At 37.5% G+C, this 17288-nt stretch overlaps 1 protein-coding gene across 1 annotated transcript in view; it reads left to right on the top strand.

Moving 5' to 3' along the window:
* Nucleotides 1-17288, top strand: part of LOC134754579 (transient receptor potential cation channel subfamily A member 1) — a 71992-nt gene that overhangs the window by 17907 nt on the left and 36797 nt on the right. The window contains exons 2-4 of the mRNA XM_063690896.1: nucleotides 8691-8847; nucleotides 13535-13625; nucleotides 15747-15816. Of these exons, the coding sequence (XP_063546966.1) occupies nucleotides 8691-8847; nucleotides 13535-13625; nucleotides 15747-15816 (318 nt within the window). The remainder of the gene's footprint in view (nucleotides 1-8690; nucleotides 8848-13534; nucleotides 13626-15746; nucleotides 15817-17288) is intronic.

The raw sequence follows: 17288 nt of genomic DNA, 5'->3' as shown, positions 1-17288 counted from the left end.
AATAGATACTTCCAACCCTTAAACCAAACCTTTAAACTAAAATCATCGGCTAATAAAAAATATTTACAATTCCTTCGGTCCGTAAAGTTAGAATAGAACAGAATATATTGCTGGAGTATATTGTTTGTTGCTTCTTATATAAAATCCTACAATATAATATTTCAGTGTTTTTACCCTGTGTTGTTCGCCAAGCTTTAATTAAATACAAAATATCAGGTTACAAGTAAACACAAATTTGTTGAGGGCAGTGGATTATATTTTATTACATGATGAGTCGCAAGGAAAATTTTATGCCAACGAGGTTGCGTCATGAAAAAGCTTGAAAAACACTTCTATGTTATTCGTATGAAAAGGAAAATATAGGGACAAAATATTAAGTAATGGCCATCGCGTGGGATTTTACCTTTTGTCTCAATTTACTGTGACAATATCTGTAGATAAAAAACAGCAAAATTTTAAATAAGATTTTGTTCGTCAGCTCCCTCGGGCCTCGCCTCCCTAAGGAATAGGTATCACTAGATATTTTTTACTGAAATTATAATGCTATGTTATATGAGGTAACGATATACAACAAAATTATACTGCTTTGTTATACGAGGTAACGATATACAACTCAATTATACTGCTATGTTATACGAGGTAACGATATACAACTCAATTATACTGCTATGTTATACGAGGTAACGATATACAACTCAATTATACTGCTATGTTATACGAGGTAACGATATACAACTCAATTATACTGCTATTGCTATGTTATACGAGGTAACGATATACAACTCAATTATACTGCTATTGCTATGTTATACGAGGTAACTATATACAACTCAATTTAATGAGAATTAGATATGTTTGTGTTATTTTAACGTCAACGCAAAAAGAGAGGTGTTATATTAGACGGAGAGCTGGTGGAAATTTGGAGTAGGTCCTTGAGGCAAGCTGAAAATTTGCCTGATGCTTCTCCTATCTTACCCTACCTCAGCACTACAAGTCTGGCTGCAGGGTAGCGGGTCTAAACCAACCTATAAATTTTTAAAGAATTTTTTTTTGGTGCCCAAAAAAGGTTCTTGAGGCAATCTGTAATTTCTACAAGTGAAAATTGAATATCTAAATAGTCATAAAAAAATTATGCCAGACGATTTGGCCGGGTCTTTAACCTTGCCAGACGCGTGCAAAATATTTTTTCAAAAAATTCAAAAAAGGTTCTTGAGGCAATCTGTAATTTTTACAGGTTAAAGTTAAGTATCTAAATAGTCATAAAAAAAATAAGCCAGACGATTTGGTCGGGGCCTTCTACCTGCCAGACGATCTAGAAAGTTACGTATGGCACTTACTCGCACGCAAAATTAAGTTTGTTATCCTGTATAAATGTATGCTAATACAAAGTTAATTTTGTAGTGCAGAAAATTAAAGATAGAAAAGTACAAATTTGGATGTACGATGTGATTGAGAGTATATATTTATGATAATTATGGGTATGAATAGGGTGTGGGCATAGTACATATGAAATTAGCGACAATATGTCCAGCTGTATCTCTATTGTAGATACATGGGTAGTTCATTAGTTATGACGAAGGCCTAGGCCGGGAAATATTTTTATTTTATTTTAATGTAAACATGGCGTGCATGGCTGTGTTCATGATTTTTTTTCATCTTTCATATATCATATAATATAATTAAATAATAAATAATTTATTAAATAATTAATTAATTATTTTAGGGGTTTAATATAATATTAGTCTAATTTAATTTTAATTTTAATCTTAACTGTAATATAATAATTTTATGTAATGTTATAATGTAATGTATTATGATCCTAAGTTGATTAAAATAAATGAATAAATGAAATAAAATTAATTACATCACACGTTTAGGGGGGGAGGGGGTCAAGAAAATGTGACATGTTGTGAGGGAGTCACAAACTTTGTGACGTCACTATAAGTTATTTAAATTATTTTATTCGCTGTACAGTTAAATAACAAGTTTTTGGAACGATAATCGTTTTTAATCGTTTAATTTTCTTGACATGCAATGAAATATCGTCCTCATGTGCGTCAAAACAGCCTTCAAAGTATCACGTTTCGGGCGGAGCAACTCGAGAGAACTGTAAAGCGAGGTTTAGACTAGCAAGAACTTGCATGCAATTTACGTTACATTACCGACTACTAAGGTAAACTGCATTCAAAATGTTTATCAGATACCGCAATGTAATGAAAATTGCATGCAAGTTATTGCTAGTCTAAACCTCGCTTAAAGGAATTTCATACGAAATTGAGTATTTTTTTTTATTTTAATGTAAACATGGCATCTGTGTTCATGCGAACGGGCTAAACAGCTGAAATTTGTTTTAGTCGGAGCGCAAAAATAATCAAATTTTCTTTCCCGCGTAAGCAACCCTTAATTTATATTTAAAATAAACGCAAAAAAAAACAAAATCTTTATAGGGCTGTATCTGCTAAAGCATGCGTCGTAGCGCAAAAATAATAAAAATTTCGTTCCCCTCTAGGTAACCCTTAATTTATATTTGAAAAAAAAAAACCAAAAAGACAAAAAAATCTTTATAGGGCTGTATCTACTAAACCATGCGTCGTAGCGCAAAAATAATAAAATTTTCGTTCCCCTTTATAAAACCCCAAAGTAATATAATAAAGAACACAATGAAAATCAAAAAAGAAAAAAAAAAGAAAAAAAAATAAATATAGGGCTGTATCTCCTAAACCATGCGTCGTAGCGAAAAATAATAAAATTTTCGTTTCCCTCTAGGTAACCCTTAATTTATATTTAAAAAAAAAACAAAAAAAAATCTTCATAGGGCTGTATCTTCTAAACCATGCGTCGCCAAAAATAATAAAATTTTCGTTCCCCTCTAGATATGATCCTTAATTTATATTTGAAAAAAAAAAAAACAAAAGAAATATCTTTATAGGGCTGTATCTCCTAAGCCGTGCGTCGTAGCGTAAAATAAATCAAATTTTCGTTCCCCTTTAAAAAACCCATGTGATAAATAAAAAACACAATAATAATAAAAAACAACAAAAAAACGTTATAGGGCTGTATCTGCTAAACCGTGCGTCGTAGCGCAAAAATAATCAAAATTTTCCTCCCCTTTAGGAAAGCTTTAGGAGTTAATATAAAAAATTACCAAAAAGAAAAAAAAACAACTTTATAGGGCTGTATCTCCAAAACCGTGCGCCGTAGCACAAAAACAATCAAATTTTCGTTCCCTTTCAAGGAACCCATAAGTGATATAAAAAACACAATGATAAAATTAAAAAAAAAACGTTAAAAAAAAGGGCTGTAACTGCTAAACCGTGCGTCGTAGCGCAAAAATTATGAAATTTAAAAACAACGAAAAATAAATATATATATATGGCTCTAGCTTCTAAACCGAGCGTAGTAGCGCAAAAATAATAAAATTCTCGCCCCCTTTTACCCCACACACTGAATAACCTATGAGTACATGAAACAATCACCATCATCATCATATTTGTATTATTATTTGTATTATTCAAATATTCAAGCATTAATAATAAAATAACAAATTCACACATAATAATTACAACACATTACTATTCTGTATTTAAATTGTACATGTATTTATTAAAATTACAATACATTCTTATAAATTCGGTCATATTACATTTACTATATCCCTACTAATACTCAGTGTACATAATTATCATAAATATACAAATATTCATAATCACAATCACATCGTACATCCTAATTTGTACCTTTTACCTTTAATTTACTGCACTACAAAAATAACTTTGTATTAGCATACATTTATGCAGGATAACAAACTTAATTTTGCGTGCGAGTAAGTGCCATACGTAACTTTCTAGATCGTCTGGCAGGTAGAAGGCCCCGACCAAATCGTCTGGCTTATTTTTTTTATGACTATTTAGATCATCATCATCATCATCATGTCAGCCGATAGACGTCCACTGCTGGACATAGGCCTCCCCCAAGGCTCGCCACTCCGACCGATCCTGTGCCGCTCGCAACCACCGAATTCCCGCGACTTTCACCAGGTCGTCGCTCCATCTCGTTGAAGGCCTACCGGCAGTTCGTCTTCCGGTACGCGGACGCCACTCCAGAACCTTCCGGCCCCACCGGCCATCAGTTCTGCGAGCAATGTGCCCCGCCCACTGCCACTTAAGGTTTGCAATTCTGCGAGCTATATCGGTGACCCTAGTTCTACTGCGGATATCATCATTTCTGACTCTATCACGCAGAGAAACCCCGAGCATAGCTCTCTCCATTGCCCTTTGCGTGACCTTGAGCCTTCTTATGAGGCCCATCGTTAGCGCCCACGTCTCAGATCCGTATGTCATCACTGGCAACACACACTGGTCAAAGACTTTTGACTTAAGACACTGCGGCAATTTGGACGAAAAGATACTGTGGAGCTTCCCGAACGCTGCCCAACCGAGTCGGATTCGACGAGTGACCTCTTTCTCGAAGTTGGACCTACCTAACTGGACTGTTTGTCCTAGGTATACATAATCGTCAACAACTTCGAGAGCAACAATTTAGATACTTAACTTTAACCTGTAAAAATTACAGATTGCCTCAAGAACCTTTTTTGAATTAAAAAAAAAAATATTTTGCACGCGTTTGGCAAGGTTAAAGACCCGGCCAAATCGTCTGGCATAATTTTTTTATGACTATTTAGATATTCAATTTTCACTTGTAGAAATTACAGATTGCCTCAAGAACCTTTTTTGGGCACCAAAAAAAAAATTCTTTAAAAATTTATAGGTTGGTTTAGACCCGCTACCCTGCAGCCAGACTTGTAGTGCTGAGGTAGGGTAAGATAGGAGAAGCATCAAGTAAATTTTCAGCTTGCCTCAAGGACCTACTCCAAATTTCCACCAGCTCTCGGACCATATGTTTGACGCCAATGTCTATCTGTCTGTGGCATCATAACTCTCTGACAGTTGGACCGATATCAGCATTATACTACGTCGGTGGCAAACAAGCATACGGCCCGCCTGATGTTAAGCAGTCTCCGTAGCCTATGTACGCCTGCAACTCCAAAGGAGTTACATGCGCGTTGCCGACCCTTACACTCCTCTCCCTCGAGCTCTGGCAACCTTACTCACCGGCAGGAACACAACACTATGAGTAGGGTCTAGTGTTATTTGGCTGCGGTTTTCTGTAAGGTGGATAATACAATGTATGCGGGTATTTTGTAAAAAATTGTCAGGTGAATCACATTGTAAGTTTTGTCCCTATTAACCCCAGCCATCCCTATTCACCCCGGTTAACGGTATTTAATTATATACATAAACTCATGGTATAATAATATAGTCCGCCTGGTACTCTTCCAAGACTTGCGAACCACGTGACTGACATAAGTGTGAAGCTTCTTGCATGGTTACTCTAAATTATTCCCAACATAACAATGGAGGTACTTACAGGTACTCTGACTTAACCAGTCCTTTGCGATGCGTCCTCTTTGACCGCCTCAACCCAAGTGAACGAGTCTGTTCCCGTTACTCCGTGCCCCACCATTTGCTAAAACTCCCGTGTTGCCAACAGTATAATGTTACTTTCCCAGCTACCCCTGTATTAATCGGGGTAACGTACTAATGTTGCCACAGTAGAATTATTATTTAACTGCTATCTTAAATGTTAACATAAATAAATCATGACACAAGCCTACGTCATGGTGAACCTGTGAACAGCACGATGACGTTGGCTTAGTGCCAGTCACGTGGTTCGCGAGTCTCGGAAGAGAGTACCTTGATTTTATTATACCGGCATAAACTACAATTTTGGGTAAATCATTTTCAACCCCTGAATTACCCGCATGTAACACGTGTTCCAGAACATTCGTGTAAATTTGATAGATATCACCAATAGATATATACAGTCTAAGGAAAAAACGTGCCTCGAAAATCAAGAAAATTTGATTCTCGTTCAGAGGGCGCTACTAGTTTTGACCTACAGTCGTATAGATGGCGTTGACGGTTTCGTTTGTTATTTAACAATTTTAACGCATATCAGTGAAAGAACATGGGTCAAAATCAAAAAAATAATTAATGCAAATAAAAAAAATCATTTATCTATATTTAAATACATTCTATCGTATTTTTATAAATCTTCATTTTTAGTTTTAAAGTGTGTCGACAGATGGCAGTGAATTTATTGGGGTTACAAAATTTACTATGACAGGTACCGCTCTAGTATAAGTTACTCTATGATATCACCAAATATCAAGAGAATTACGCAATATTGTCAGACCAATTACTACAAATTGAAGAAACCTTCCATTTCCTCGTTATATCGCTAAAACCAAAAACGGCTTAAGTGTTCATACTAAGTAATTACTAGTTCATAGTAAGAACCTTATATTTTTAGACATTATTTGAGAGGTATAAATAACTTTAAAGAGACTATTTTTAGAACTCAAATTCGCTTAAATATGACGGTAATAACAGTTCGCACTTGACTCTTTTGACAGTGGAAATAACTTTGTTTAATTATGAATTTTAACTATTACATTTGCCTCATTAAAAGTTAAACAAAACTTTACATTTTAGACACGAAATGAGGCAATAAGTCGTCGATGTGTATAGGCTCGGATTTGTAATTAAATTCCAAAAAACTGACCTCACTCAGATCCTTTTTCTTTCGTAATAATGGAAAATATGTAAAGTAGTAAACTCAAATTTCCCTTTTGCATACTCTTTTAAAATAAATATAGATGTAGCTTTGTTTAGTTTTTTAAAACATACGGAAAAAAGAAAAAGTGAGGTTAGATTATTGGAATTTAATTATAAATCAGTTTACATACTCTGTTTTGAAACTTACTACAGAGTAGCCAACTTGGAGGTATACAACTTTTTTTGCCGCCATTTTGTTTTGGCGGTAAATATGACAGTTGTTGCATGAAAATTACTTTGTGTAAATACGGCAAATTTGTTATGGAGCGTTTTACGACGGAACAACGCGTGTTAATTATTAAAACGTCAATCCCCAATCATGTATTGCGGAAACTGTAAAAAAATGCGGAAAATTCGAGAAACGGTGACATTCATTGGCCCCCAAGATCGCCTGATTTAACAGCTCCTGGCTGCTAGAGGTGGACATTTGTCTGACATATATAAACGTAAAAGACCTGACTAACTGACTGACTGACTGACTGACTGACTCACTTAAATCAACGCCCAGCCCAATCTGTTAGACCTAGAGAGCTGAATTTTTCACAATAGATAGCTTTTATGATGTTAGTATCCACTAAGGAGTTTTTCAAAATTCATCCCCTAAGGTGGTGAAAAAGGGGTTGAAAGTTTGTATGGATATCATAAATTTTTTTGAGTGCGGGACTTGAAACTTTGTATAAAGGCATATTATTAAAATACTAGTAAAGTAATTTCAGCGTTTTTGAAAATTCATCCCTTAAGGTGGTGAAAAAGGGGTAGAAAGTTTGTATGGAGGTCAAACATTTTTTTAAGTGCGCGACTTGAATCTTTGCATAAAGGCATGTTATTAGAATACAAGAAAAGTGATTTCAGCGTGTTTAAAAATTCATCCCCTAAAGTGGTTAAAAAGGGGTTCAAAGTGAATCTATTACAAATGCTTTGAAACTTCTTAGAAAGGCATTGTACCTATATAAGATTCCAAAAAAGTTATTTCAACGTTCTTCAAAATTCAACCCCTAAAGGCGTTAAAAAGGGGATGTAAGTTTATATGTGGTACAAATTTTCTTTTAAGCTAGGAACTTGAAACTTGGTAAAAAGGGCATTATATTAAAATAGACGAAAATTGATTACTTACACCGTTTTTGAAAAGTTTGTATTACTTAATAGTTTCGGGAGCGAATATTTTTTTAAATAGTGGACTTGTAAATCTTCTAAGAGGGTCGAGAGGGATTATATCGGGAACAATTTTTGTCAGTTATGGTCTTGAAACTTCGTAGTTTGTGAAAGACAAATTTCATGCGTTGTATAATAATTAACAAATGATTAACCCTCCCTACTGATATCTTTTGCTGCATAATGTTCTATATTATGCTCATGTAGAAAATATAACCACCAACATACAAATCCACGCGTACGAAGTCGCGGGCAACAGCTAGTACTATTACAAAACTAAATATACCTGTTATTTGGCCAACCTGTACTATAGGATAAGCTCCGCCGCACGCCGCGTCACGCGCTGGCCACACTGCGCGACTAGCTTAGGCTAATAACCATAGGTGGGAAAGAAAATGCCAAACGCTGTGTCTTGCTCCAACCTATGGTTGTCGCCTTAGCCTAATAATGGCGTGGCCAGTGCGTCAGTGCGTTTCTCATACTGTTTTTGTTAACTCGCTCATCCGCATCAACGGCATGCCATATAAGGGCCCTGCTTACTATGGATGGTATAGAAAGGATGCCAATCTCTTATGGCAGAATTGTTGCAAGAGACCGCTTTCAGCTTTAAATAATAGTTCCTAATCTCTCCGGTGGCGCTAGTTAGGCTCTGGAACATGAGTATAACATGAACCCACAAATAACCCGACCAAATTACGTAGGTTGTTTTTGGTAGTATTTTGGTGTATGGTGGCGCCGCCTAATTACTGTTTTTTAATGGACACTTTTCATACATAGATATTTGGCTCCTTTATATAGTCTCCATGGTGCTTACAACAAAAGGTAAATGTCAATAAACTTTACGTAAATTTTGCTCCGCAGGCAGCGGAAAGCGGTAACGCCGAGGACTTCATGCGCCTATACCTAAGCGAGCCTTCGCGTTTGGCCGTCCGGGACGTCAGGGGGCGCACTGTCGCGCACCAGGCCGCCGCTAGGAACACCACCAACATCCTGCACATCATCACCAACTACGGCGGAGGTAGGAAATAAACAAGGGCCTGACACTCTTTGATAGAGAAAGATAGTCTTATTGCGATTCCTATAAGAGGAAAGAGAAAATAGTGCCATGCTCTGTCCTTATCACCGACCGGCATATCATAGGTAGGAGGCGATGGCGAAATATTGAAATGTATAAGAGTGAAAGAGAAAAAATCCTATGCTGCCCAAATTTTATATGAATATTCTTTCTCTTACCCCCGGTCGCTCGGTGGCGCGTCTATAACTACTTGTATATACTATGTTTATGGAAATAAACATATCTGAGACGTCACGCGGTGACAGCAATAGTACATTGTGCAACGAGGGGTAAGTGAACGACACGAGGGTGATAATTCCCGATAGCTGCAGCTGCTGGAGGGAATTAAAGACCCGAGTTTGCAATATTCTTAACCCCGGAGTTAAGTACAATGTTTTTCGTGATACTTGCGAAGAAAAAACTAAATTTAAAGCGAAAACAAAATTTTATATGACATTGCAAACATTCGTCCGCCATATTTTCATTGCTTGACAGGTTAGGCATCGAAGACACGATTGAAAAATAAAATTGTATAAAAATAGCTTTTTAACAATCCATAACTCCCGCGGGAACAATATAGGTCTTTGTTAGTACACCCGCATGAAATATAGTACATTGTGCAACATGGGGCGTAAGTTTGCAATATTATTACTCCCTGAGTTACAAACAATGTTTTCATCACACTTGCGATACAAAAATGAAGTATAAAGACAAAAAAACTGTTAATTATAATACTAGAAGCCTCATAACTCCCTAGGGAAAACGCTTTTTCTATAGTTCCCGCTAACCTGCATGCAATTCCACATTTACTGAGCGAGTGTGATGAAAAGATATTTTTCGAGCAAGTGTGATAAATACGATCAAGTGAATAATTGAAATATAGGTTATGTTTTCGTCGCAATTAAAAAAAAACTAACTTAATGAGCTGATCGCGATTTTAGAAATATATTATGTTACATGTTGTGCAAAATTGATAATTATAACTACATAGAAGTACACTATTCTAGAATTGTGCTAAGTGTTGGAAGGGGCAGACCTCGGCGGACTTTCTCTGATCAGATCGGGAAAAACCCTGAAGAAAGGCCAGGTCAAGAGCACTCTAAACCGGCGAGCGTGTATGAGGAATGTTATGAAAGTGAAGGAAGCGAAAGAGGTATGTCAGGATCGTAGCAAGTGGAAATCCGTGGTCTCTGCCTACCCCTCCGGGAAATAGGCGTGATTATATGTATGTATGTATGTATGTGCTAAGTGTTCTTTGAATGGCTTGGTGCGACGAATGGGTATTAGAAATACCGATACAAGTAATGGGAACGGCGGGCTGGAAGGAAAACCAATAAATGTAAATTTTCCACGACCACAGCTAATATACAAAAAAACGGCCAAGTGCGAGTCGGACTCGCGCACGAAGGGTTCCGTACCATTACGGAAAAAAACAGCAAAAAAATCACGTTTGTTGCATGGGAGCCCCATTTAAATATTTATATTATTCTGTTTTTAGTATTTGTTGTTATAGCGGCAACAGAAATACATCATCTGTGAAAATTTCAACTGTCTAGCTATCACGGTTCATGAGATACAGCCTGGTGACAGACGGACAGACGGACGGACAGACGGAGAGCGGAGTCTTAGTAATGGGTCCCGTTTTTACCCTTTGGGTACGGAACCCTAAAAAAGTACTACACAAAGATATTATATAACTATATATAGGTTATACATAAGAAGCACGAAAACCACTTCCATATTTTTCTCATTACCTACAAATGAATCTGTTTTTTAGGGTTCCGTACCCAAAGGGTAAAAACGGGACCCTATTACTTAAAACTCCGCTGTCTGTCTGTCCGTCTGTCACCAGGCTGTATCTCATGAACCGTGATAGTTAGACAGTTTAAATTTTCACAGATGATGTATTTCTGTTGCCGCTATAACAACAAATACTAAAAACAGAATAATATAAATATTTAAATGGGGCTCCCATACAAAAAATGTCAAAAAAATCACGTTTTTTGTATGGGAGGCCCACTTAAATATTTATATTATTCTGTTTTTAGTATTTGTTGTTATAGCGGCAACAGAAATACATCATCTGTGAAAATTTCAACTGTCTAGCTATCACGGTTCATGAGATACAGCCTGGTGACAGACGGACAGACGGACGGACAGACGGACAGCGGAGTCTTAGTAATGGGTCCCGTTTTTACCCTTTGGGTACGGAACCCTAAAAAAGTACTACACAAAGATATTATATAACTATATATAGGTTATACATAAGAAGCACGAAAACCACTTCCATATTTTTCTCATTACCTACAAATGAATCTGTTTTTTAGGGTTCCGTACCCAAAGGGTAAAAACGGGACCCTATTACTTAAAACTCCGCTGTCTGTCTGTCCGTCTGTCACCAGGCTGTATCTCATGAACCGTGATAGCTAGACAGTTGAAATTTTCACAGATGATGTATTTCTGTTGCCGCTATAACAACAAATACTAAAAACAGAATAATATAAATATTTAAATGGGGCTCCCATACAAAAAATGGCAAAAAAATCACGTTTTTTGTATGGGAGGCCCACTTAAATATTTATATTATTCTGTTTTTAGTATTTGTTGTTATAGCGGCAACAGAAATACATCATCTGTGAAAATTTCAACTGTCTAGCTATCACGGTTCATGAGATACAGCCTGGTGACAGACGGACAGACGGACGGACAGACGGACAGCGGAGTCTTAGTAATGGGTCCCGTTTTTACCCTTTGGGTACGGAACCCTAAAAAAGTACTACACAAAGATATTATATAACTATATATAGGTTATACATAAGAAGCACGAAAACCACTTCCATATTTTTCTCATTACCTACAAATGAATCTGTTTTTTAGGGTTCCGTACCCAAAGGGTAAAAACGGGACCCTATTACTTAAAACTCCGCTGTCTGTCTGTCCGTCTGTCACCAGGCTGTATCTCATGAACCGTGATAGCTAGACAGTTGAAATTTTCACAGATGATGTATTTCTGTTGCCGCTATAACAACAAATACTAAAAACAGAATAATATAAATATTTAAATGGGGCTCCCATACAAAAAATGGCAAAAAAATCACGTTTTTTGTATGGGAGGCCCACTTAAATATTTATTTTATTCTGTATTTAGTATTTGTTGTTATAGCGGCAACAGAAATACATCATCTGTGAAAATTTCAACTGTCTAGCTATCACGGTTCATGAGATACAGCCTGGTGACAGACGGACAGACGGACGGACAGACGGACAGCGGAGTCTTAGTAATGGGTCCCGTTTTTACCCTTTGGGTACGGAACCCTAAAAAAGTACTACACAGAAATACATCATCTGTGAAAATTTCAACTGTCTAGCTATCACGGTTCATGAAATACAGCCTGGTGACAGACAGACGGACAGACGGACAGACGGACGGACAGACGGACAGCGGAGTCTTAGTAATAGGGTCCTGTTTTTACCCTTTGGGTACGGAACCCTGAAAAGGATCGATCCAACAATCTTCCAAAATCACCTTTGTATGAAAACCCATCTCACACCAATGAGGGCTAACGCGTATGAATTCGCCGCTAGGGGCGCTAGTGTAATCAATCAATCTTTAAGTAGTATGGCTCCATCGGTACTGTCGATGATTTCGCCAACGTCAAAGTGGGATCCACGTGGGATCGAATTAATAATTCCAGATTTTCTTCAGCCAGTGTACGGTAAATAAAATTATGGGCCTCTAGGGCTCTAGCCAGACACGGTTAGAGGTAGAAATACCAAATGCTCTTAGAGCACGACGTTGTTCGGTAGTTCGTTGTTGTTGTCTCGTAAAACCGATAGCTGGATTTTACGAGAAGCACGTGGACTACCGGCCGTTGACTCCAAAATGGTGGTTAAACACGCTTTGAGATTAATTCTCCATTCACTGCACACTACCAAATTAGATTACTGTATTAAAGCTATCGATATTACACTTTAAACAATATTAATGAACAAAAAATAAAGGAATTAATCACGAGGCTACTATCAAGATGGCGTTCGAACCGGAAGTCCGGCGCTAGTGTAGATGGTGGTCTTTTCCATAGTTCGAAATGTCAAATGTCACTTGTCACTTCAATGACTGACAGCTGTTCTTTAGACTTTTGGACCACCATCAACAGAGGCGCCAACTGGTGAGCAAAAAAACGATAGCCCTCATTACGAGGGAGTACGGGGTGAGCTGGGATTTCCTGTTTATCGTCAAAGTTATGTAATGGAACTACCCATAATTAAATTAAAAACTAAAATACAAATGTCCGGAACATTTATTATATACACCATTCAGTATGCATATGTATCGAGGTTTGAATGTCAGTTTTGCTCCTACCATTTTACGGTATAGTTAACGCTATCTCTACTGAGCTCGTTCACTTACGGACTAACAATGGCATTATGTTAAACAAAAGCCATTATGTCTTTTGTGCCTGAGCGCGTGGCCTTTGTGCCTGAGGCTCCCACACAATAGCCAAGCGATCAGGCACAAAGGCCACGCGCTCAGGCACAAAAGAAAAATGGCTTTTGTTTAACAGAATGCCATTGTCAGTACAGGTAAGTGAACGAACTCAGTAGATAGACCGCATACTATACCTAGTATTTAGTATAATTTATGTTTCAGATTTAAACGCACAAGACAATAATGGCAACACTCCGTTGCATGTGGCCGTGGATAACGAGGCACTGGACGCCATTGACTTCTTGCTGCAACAGTGAGTTCGCCATTACCATCACCGTCATTATTGTCAACATTAATTTTTCGCCATATACCGTTTACATAATTACAGTGAACATCATTATTATCATCATCATTACCATCACAACTATTGGTTTGTCTATTAGAATTAGAATTGTTTCATCATCATCATCATCATGTTAGCCGATAGACGTCCACTGCTGGACATAGGCCTCCCCCAAGGCTCGCCACTCCGACCGATCCTGTGCCGCTCGCATCCACCGAATTCCCGCGACCTTCACCAGGTCGTCGCTCCACCTCGTTGGAGGCCTACCGGCAGTTCGTCTTCCGGTACGCGGAATTGTTTATTGCACTCATATTAGTATACAGTTCTTATAACTATTTAATACAGTTCCACATGAACCCTGTAAGGGTATAGCAATATACTTAACACTTACTTATGAGATAACATGCATCATAGGCATAAGCCAATTCCTAAAGACTAGTGTATAATTTATAATGGTCACTCTTGTAACCTTTTTTCAAACTTTTATCGGTGCCGGTAACGTTATTAATCCATATTATCGTTAAAAAAATCATTTTCATTTCTCATGCTCTGAAAGAGGGTCATTGTTGTTCTAAAAGGTGTGCAGAAAATGATACGTGTCTGCACTAGAGCATTTTACTTTCGAAGTACGATTTTTTTATTTTTTTTAAGATAAGTAATTAAAATTTGAGTTTAAATGGATTTGTTATACAATTTCTATTCTGATATTTGACTCTCCATTCCATAAATAACGACACATTTGCCTGAATTGTTAATTGAAAGTACCCTCAAGAAATACTATAAAAATGTATATACACTTGGTCATGGTTAAAAATATGCATTTTACTTTCCTCGTATTCGAAATGAAAAGTAGAGTGTTTAACTCGGGTGAAAGGCACTCATTTCAGCCTCGGACTATTGGCGCTCTCACTGCGTTCGAGCGCCAAAATACCTCGACAGAAATTAGTGCCTTTCATCCCTTGGTTAACAATCTACTATTAATGTGTAGTATGCTTTTTTTACTTAGGTAAGTTTTTAATGCATTTTTTAAGTTACTATAATTATTTATTTCTTTTATTTCGTTTGGGATTTTATTATATATTTTTATGGCCATGCCAAATAGTACATTACTTGGGCTTCGATCTCAAACGGTAGCGGACGCAATGACGGTATTTTGTATCGAAAAACAGTTAATTTTCTTGAACAGTGGCTCTTATTGATTAATACCATTGATATAAAAATGTGTTTTCTTATAATAATAGTTGGATACGTGAATCGAGTACATAATGCACGAAAGATGGCTTAAAAACATTTTTTTCGACATTTGTATGGCTACTTTGACTATATAAATGTCGAATGTGGCATACAAATGTCGACACAGTGCCATACAAATGCCGAAAAGGTGCCATACAAATGTCGTCAGGGTCACAAAGGAGACAAAAATAATAAATATTGCCATAACAATTTTTATACTGCCGTGGAATATCGAAAAAGTGCCATTTACATGTCAAAAGCGCCTTACAAATAGCGGAATAGTGCCATACAAATGTCGATATTTAAACGTACATATCTAGCTAACTATAAAAAGTAGAGTGGTGCCTCGTACAGTATATTTTTTTTAGTAAAAATAAAATATTACCATACAAATGTCGAAAAAACACCCTCTTCAAAAATTTACCCACAAGCACACATGAAAAGGACTTTCCTTACTTTTTAGGGTTCCGTACCCAAAGGGTAAAAACGGGACCCTATTACTAAGACTCCGCTGTCTGTCTGTCCGTCTGTCACCAGGCTGTATCTCACGAGCCGTGATAGCTAGACAGTTGAAATTTTCACAGATGATGTATTTCTGTTGCCGCTATAACAAGAAATACTAAAAACAGAATAAAATAAATATTTAAGTGGGACTCCCATACAACAAACTTGATTTTTTGCCGTTTTTCTGCGTAATGGTACGGAAGCCTTCGTGTGCGAGCCCGACTCGCATTTGGCCGGTTTTCTAATCACGTGGTATTTAATCGGTATCCTTAAGGCCAATTTTCATTACCCACTGTAACCTAACCCTTCCAATTCCACTGCGCACTCTTACCCTAATCACGTCTTTATGTACAGACACGTGGATACTGGAATCAGGAACGTGAAGTGCCAGGCGCCTATACATCTGGCTACTGAGTTAAATAAGGTAAGGGTCAGGTGTTCGTTGTTGAGCATCCGTTACCTAAATTGTCTATTAATATGTCTTAGTTCTGTAATAGGGAATATTACGCGAAACTGCGTAGGGTTTATGTACAGACACGTGGATACTGGAATCAGGAACGTGAAGTGCCAGGCGCCTATACATCTGGCTACTGAGTTGAATAAGGTAAGGGTCAGGTGTTCGTTGTTGAGTATCTATTACCTAAATTGTCTATTTATATGTCTTTGTTCTGTAATAGGGAATATTATGCGAAACTGCGTAGGGTTTATGTACAGACACGCGGATACTGGAATCAGGAACGTGAAGTGCCAGGCGCCTATACATCTGGCTACTGAGTTAAATAAGGTAAGGGTCAGGTGTTCGTTGTTGAGTATCTGTTACTTAAATTGTCTATTTGTATGTCTTAGTTCTGTAATAGGGAATATTACGCGAAACTGCGTAGGGTTTATGCACAGACACGTGGATACTGGAATCAGGAACGTGAAGTGCCAGGCGCCTATACTTCTGGCTACTGAGTTGAATAAGGTAAGGGTCAGGTGTTCGTTGTTGAGTATCTATTACCTAAATTGTCTATTTATATGTCTTAGTTCTGTAATAGGGAATATTACGCGAAACTGCGTAGGGGGCGCCAGGGCGCCACTACCACAATCTGAGGGTCTATCGTGAAACAAGAAAATTCCTTTATCTAACATATCTGTCACTCTTGCTTATTCGAGCGATAAAGAGACATATAGCGAATTTTCGGATTCGCGTTTCCCGGTAGGTCCTCTGTAAGCAAACCGCCTTGATGCATCCATGTCATTTTTTATTATCTGAAAACTTGTCAAAAACCTGTTAAAGGTACAGTATGTATAAGTTACTCATTGGCTTACTAAAAAGGCTAGTCCTGCACTCTGGTGGCAGAACATTGCAGTAATATCCCCTATTAAGACAATTAATTATAATATTTTTTACAGTACATCTGGTGCTCCATTACGACACTTATAATAAGCACATTACGTGCCTACGTCGAAAATTTAAAGGGCCATATGTACTGTAAAACGTTGCGAATAGGTAACTCACAACTCGTGACGATGTAAAAACGCTCCCCTTGGTGTTTTAATTTATCACCACTCGTTGCGAATTTTCTACTTTTCGCGTAAATGTAAAGTGCCATGTTGCGGAATTTCACTGGAACTAATATTTTCATACTATATTGAACTGCCACCCTATACATGAAAATAACAGCGCCCTCTTGACAATGATCATATATTACTGGTCAGGCTTTACTAAAAATAGTTACACGTTGAGCTAGGTACTTGTAGGTACAGTCGCCATCAGATATATCGGAGCGGCCGAGGTGCTCACAAATATCTGAACACGCCTCTATTGTCAAGGCGCTAGGTGCGTGTTCAGATATTTTTGAGCACCTCGGCCGCTCCGATATATCTGATGGCGACTGTACAGAATAAATAATA

The sequence above is a fragment of the Cydia strobilella genome, chromosome Z, assembly GCF_947568885.1.
Source record: "Cydia strobilella chromosome Z, ilCydStro3.1, whole genome shotgun sequence".
NCBI lineage: Eukaryota > Metazoa > Arthropoda > Insecta > Lepidoptera > Tortricidae > Cydia > Cydia strobilella.
Note: the sequence above shows the minus strand (reverse complement) of the source record. Positions and strands in the feature narration are given on the sequence as shown.